Source organism: Homarus americanus, unplaced genomic scaffold (assembly GCF_018991925.1).
Source record: "Homarus americanus isolate GMGI-L3 unplaced genomic scaffold, GMGI_Hamer_2.0 scaffold24260, whole genome shotgun sequence".
NCBI classification, from domain to species: domain Eukaryota; kingdom Metazoa; phylum Arthropoda; class Malacostraca; order Decapoda; family Nephropidae; genus Homarus; species Homarus americanus.
In genome coordinates, this window is record NW_024721079.1 from 3,904,720 (window position 1) to 3,910,546 (window position 5,827).

The window sequence follows — 5,827 nt, forward strand, 5'->3', positions numbered from 1 at the left end:
TATATATATATATAAATAAAAGATCTATTTAATTAGTTTGATTCCTTGTGTGCTAAGACTTAGGCATAAGATAGTGTTTATAATTGTTCTCTCTCTCTCTCTCTCCTTAACTAATACAAGACGTGTGACCCAAACAAGCAGGATGTACATACAATTATTGTTTCTTGTGTGGGACTACTTTATGTTGAACTTCATCACACACACACACACACAAGGCGCACACACACACACACACACACCTGGAGGCGCACACACACACCTGGCACAGCGGCTCCACTGAACACAAGTATGCGAATACAATACACAAACCACACGGACCAAGCGAAGGCATTACTAGACCATGAGCTACATGGACACGATCCACGGATCTCCCCCCTACTCACGAGCACATGAGAGACCATGAAGTACAGGCCATGGAGAGAGAGAGAGAGAGAGAGAGAGAGAGAGAGAGAGAGAGAGCTGGTATATACACTCTCCCTCAGGGTGTCTTGTTAAGGGTGGACCAGAAATATGAACCACTGAAGCTGGACCCACTAATACTTACACCTGGCTCACCTTACACCTGGCTCACCTTACACCTGGCTCACCTTACACCTCATACACTACACTTAAGTCACCTTGATTTCAACACTGATTTTTCTTCAATATTAATTCCTGGAAGTTCGTCTGTAATAAAATGCCAAAGTGAAAGTCTAATGTTACTTGTATAAGGCTACAGACTTGTTTTCTGTCTGTCTGTGGTGGTGGTACTGGTAGTAGTGGTGGTGGTGGTGGTGGTGGTAGTAGTAATAATTGGTGGTACTGGTAATTAATTGGTTAATTGGTAGTGGTAGTAGTAGTAATGGTGGTGAGTACTGGTAGTAGGGTGATATTAGTAGTAGTAGTAATAATAGTGGTGGTACTGGTAGTGGTGGTGGTGGTGGTGGTAGTAATGGTGTGGTGAGCTGGTAGTGGTGGTGGTGGTGGTGGTGGTAGTAGTAATGGTGAGTGGTACTGGTGGTGGTGGTGGGTGGTGGTATGGTAGTAATGGTTGATTGGTGCTGGTGGTGTGGTTGTGGTGGTTGGTGGTAGTGGTGTGGTTGGTGTGGTGCTGGTGGTGGTGGTGGTGGTGGTGGTAGTGGTAATGGTGGGTGGTACTTGTGGTGGTGGTTGGTTGGTGGTGGTAGTATTGGTAGTAATGGTGGTTGGTGCTGGTGGTGGGGTGGTTGGTGGTGGTGGTGGTAGTGGTGGTAGAATGGTTGGTGGTGCTGGTGGTGGTTGGTTGGTGGTGGTGGTAGTGGTAGTAATGGTGGTGGTACTGGTGGTGGTGGTGGTGGTGGTGATGGTAGTAATGGTGTGATTGGTGCTGGTGGTGGTGGTTGATTGGTGGTGTAGTAGTGGTAGTGGTAATGGTTGGTGCTGGTGGTGGTGGTGGTGGTAGTAGTAGTAATGGTTGGTGGTGCTGGTGGTAGTGGTGGTGGTAAGTTGTTAGTGATTAGTAGTAATGGTGGTTGGTGGTGGTATTAGTGGTAGTAATGGTGGTGGTACTGGTGGTGGTGGTGGGTGAGTGGTGGTAGTAGTATAGTAATGGTGGTGGTACTGGTAGTGAGATTGGTGGTGGTGGTGGTATTAGTAGTAGTAATGGTGGTGGTACTGGTATGATGGTGGTGGTGGTGGTAGTAGTAGTGGTAATGATTGGTGGTACTGGTAGTAATGTTGATATGTGGTAGTAGTAGTAGTAATGGTGGTGGTACTGGTAGTAGTGGTGAGTGTTAGTAGTAATGGTGGTGGTACTGGTAGTAATTATTGGTGGTAGTAGTAATAATGGTGGTGGTACTGGTAGTAGAGGTGGTGGTGGTGAAGTAGTAGTAATGGTGGTGGTACTGGTAGTAGTGGTGATGGTGGTGGTAGTAGTAATGGTGGTGGTGCGTAGTGGTGATAGTGGTGGTACTGGTAGTAGTGGTGATGGTGGTGGTGGTAGTAGTAATGGTGGTGGTACTGGTAGTAGTGGTGGTGGTGGTGGTGGGTGGTGGTCATTGAAGAAAAATGAAGACTGATGAAAAGACGTAAATAAGAACAACAACAACGACAACAATAACAAGAATTTGTGTATGTATGTATGTATGTATGTATGTATGTGCTGGAGTATATGTGCTTGCATGTGTGCGTGTGCGTGCATGTGTGTGTGTGTATGTATGTGTGCGCCCGCGCGCTTGGTACTAATGCTTACGTGTTTTGTGTGTGTGTGTGTGTGCATACCTCTGCTTGCGTGTGTGTGTGTGTGTGTGTGTGTCCTGGAGTACTTGTGTGTGTGTGTGTGTGTGTGTGTGCCTGGAGTGTGTGTGTGTGTGTGTTGTGTGTGTGCCTGGAGTACTTGTCCTTGCATGTGTGTGTGTCCTGGAGTACTTGTGCTTGCATGTGTGTGTGTGTGTGTGTGTGTGGGGTACGGACAGCAGCATCCTGGGGTGAGTGAACTGCTACTCTCTGCTCACCACATGTTCCCCTCACCATATCACCCCAGTACAGTAGGGGTCACCTGAAGATTAGCCCCCTAAGCTATTCCACCTTACGATTAACCACTCTCACCTAATCTAACTTACTGCAAATCTATTCTAAGCTAAATTAACCAACCTAACACTAACTTACCTCACACTGAGCTACCCTAACACTAACCTAAGCTAATCTATCTTAATGCTAACCTAACCGAACTTAAGCTAATTTAACCTCATGTAACGAGGCTAACCTAACAAACCCTATCTTAACTTAACCTAATTAGCCAAACCTTACTAACCTAACCTAACCTTTGAACAACTTGACTCACGAGACTAATCTGACTATCTTACTCACGTCTTGGGACTGAGGCTAGTATCATTGTCTACCGCCACAGAAGACAAGGGTTCGAGCCTCAAGTCTGGAGCATCAACGTGGATAAACAAGTTAAGGAAAAGTCGTAAGGTCGTCCTCGACGTCTCAGATTCAAGGATGAGGTTGCTATTGATCTCAGGAAGGGAAAGAACGAATGGAAACGGGAAGGAAGAGGTGAGGAAGAAGGGAAAAGAACTAATGAAGAAGGGGGGAAATAAAAGGGGTGGGAGGTTAGCAAGCAGCAGGTAGGGAAGGATCAGCAGGTAGAAGAGGGTTAGCAGGTGGGAGAGTTGATGGAAAGGATGATTCAGCAGTGTTACTCATCACCTCATCTGTACTACTACTACTACTACTAGTAATAATAATAATAATAATAATAGTAGAAGTAGCAGAGAAAAGACAAAAATTAAAATAAAATAAGAGGAAAGTTTGAGAGAAAAATGTGAGAGACAGGTTAGAGTATAAATAAGAACAAATAAAATGAGAGAAATGGGGGAGAGATAAGAGAATGAAACACTTAAAGACGACCCCCACCAACAAGTAAAGACCTGTGTGGGTTGTCTCGTAAGACCTGTTTAGGAAGACCCCTAGAACAGAGGACCCTGAGAAGTACGACGCTGTGACCACTAAGACCATCTTCCTTTTTAATAGTAAGGAAGGTCCCTGTAGGGTAGGAGGGTCCCCCACATGTAAGCTCCCCCACTCTCTCTCTCTCTCTCTTTAAGGACAATGAAAGGAACACCAAAGACGTCCTGTTGGGAAGCCTAAAGATCTGTTTTGTAATGAGAAGATGGTCTCGTGAGGCAGCAGGACCCAGGCAAGCTGGGACCCAGGAGGCGGCAGGACCCAGGAGGCAGCAGGACCCAGGAGGCGGCAGGACCCAGGAGGCGGCAGGACCCAGGAGGCAGCAGGACCCAGGAGGCGGGACCCAGGAGGCAGCAGGACCCAGGAGGCAGCAGGACCCAGGAGGCAGCAGGACCCAGGGGCGAGCAGGACCCAGGAGGCCTTGGGACCCAGGAGGCAGCAGGACCTGGGAGGCAGCAGGCAGCGGGACCCAGGGAGCAACAGGACCCAGGAGGCAGCAGGACCTGGGAGGCAGCAGGCGGCAGGACCCAGGGGGCAACAGGACCCAGGAGGTGCAGGAACCAGGGGCAGCCAGGACCCAGGAGGCAGCAGGACCCAGGGAGGCAGCAGGCAGCAGGACCCAGGAGGCAGCAGGACCCAGGAGGCAGCAGGACCCAGGAGGCAGCAGGCAGCAGGGACCCAGGAGGCAACAGGACCCAGGGAGTGCAGGACCCGGGAGGCAGCAGGACCTGGGAGGCAGCAGGCAGCAGGACCCAGGAGGCAACAGGACCCAGGAGGTGCAGGAACCAGGAGCAACAGGACCCAGGAGGCAGCAGGGCCCAGAAGGTTCGGGGGCGCTTTAATGGCCCAGTTACCAGAGGATAAACAACATCAGGAAGACCCTGGGGTGCCTAAAGTTCAGGTGGTCCCTGAGGTGCGCCTAAGTTCAGGTGGTCCCTGGGGTGCCTAAAGTTCAGGTGGTCCCTGGGGTGCCTAAAGTTCAGGTGGTCCTGGGTGCCTAAAGTTCAGGTGGTCCTGGGGTGCCTAAAGTTCAGGTGGTCCTGGGGTGCCCTAAGTTCAGGTGGTCCCCTGGGGTGCCTAAAGTTCAGGTGGTCCCCTGGGGTGCCTAAAGTTCAGGTGGTCCCTGGGGCGCCTAAAGTTCAGGTGGTCCCCTGGGGCGCCCTAAACTAGGTGGTCCCTGGGGCGCCTAAAGTTCAGGTGGTCCCTGGGGCGCCTAAAGTTCAGGTGGTCCCTGGGGTGCCTAAAGTTCAGGTGGTCCCCTGGGGTGCCTAAAGTTCAGGTGGTCCCCTGGGGTGCCTAAAGTTCAGGTGGTCCCCTGGGGTGCCTAAAGTTCAGGTGGTCCCCTGGGGTGCCTAAAGTTCAGGTGGTCCCCTGGGTGCCTAAAGTTCAGGTGGTCCCTGGGGTGCCTAAAGTTCAGGTGGTCCCCCTGGGTGCCTAAAGTTCAGGTGGTCCCCTGGGGTGCCTAAAGTTCAGGTGGTCCCCTGGGGTGCCTAAGTTCAGGTGGTCCCCCTGGGGTGCCTAAAGTTCAGGTGGTCCCCTGGGGTGCCTAAAGTTCAGGTGGTCCCCTGGGGTGCCTAAAGTTCAGGTGGTCCCTGGGGTGCCTAAAGTTCAGTGGTCCCCTGGGGTGCCTAAAGTTCAGGTGGTCCCCTGGGGTGCCTAAAGTTCAGGTGGTCCCCTGGGTGCCTAAAGTTCAGGTGGTCCCCTGGGGTGCCTAAAGTTCAGGTGGTCCCCTGGGGTGCCTAAAGTTCAGGTGGTCCCCTGGGGTGCCTAAAGTTCAGGTGGTCCCCTGGGGTGCCTAAAGTTCAGGTGGTCCCCTGGGGTGCCTAAAGTTCAGGTGGTCCCCTGGGGTGCCTAAAGTTCAGGTGGTCCCCTGGGGTGCCTAAAGTTCAGGTGGTCCCCTGGGGTGCCTAAAGTTCAGGTGGTCCCCTGGGGTGCCTAAAGTTCAGGTGGTCCCCTGGGGTGCCTAAAGTTCAGGTGGTCCTAAGGGTGCCTAAAGTTCAGGTGGTCCCTGGGGTGCCTAAAGTTCAGGTGGTCCCTGGGGTGCTAAAGTTCAGGTGGTCCCCTGGGGTGCCTAAAGTTCAGGTGGTCCCCTGGGGTGCCTAAAGTTCAGGTGGTCCCCTGGGTGCCTAAAGTTCAGGTGGTCCCTGGGGTGCCTAAAGTTCAGGTGGTCCCTGGGGTGCCTAAAGTTCAGGTGGTCCCCTGGGGTGCCTAAAGTTCAGGTGGTCCCTGGGTGCCTAAAGTTCAGGTGGTCCCTGGGGTGCCTAAAGTTCAGGTGGTCCCCTGGGGTGCCTAAAGTTCAGGTGGTCCCCTGGGGTGCCTAAAGTTCAGGTGGTCCTGGGGTGCCTAAAGTTCAGGTGGTCCCTGGGGTGCCTAAAGTTCAGGTGGTCCTGGGGTGCCT

General features: G+C 52.1%; 1 protein-coding gene across 1 annotated transcript; it reads left to right on the top strand.

Moving 5' to 3' along the window:
• The first annotated feature begins 3,626 nt into the window (after positions 1–3,626).
• Positions 3,627–4,271, top strand: LOC121861339 (S-antigen protein-like). Its single transcript, XM_042358987.1, has one exon. The coding sequence runs from the start codon at positions 3,627–3,629 to the stop codon at positions 4,269–4,271; it is 645 nt and encodes a 214-aa protein (XP_042214921.1).
• Positions 4,272–5,827: the final 1,556 nt, after the last annotated feature.

What these genes read in the sequence shown, in the direction of transcription:
- LOC121861339 (XM_042358987.1), top strand. Translation starts at nt 3,627, where the DNA reads ATGAGAAGATGGTCTCGTGAGGCAGCAGGACCCAGGCAAGCTGGGACC.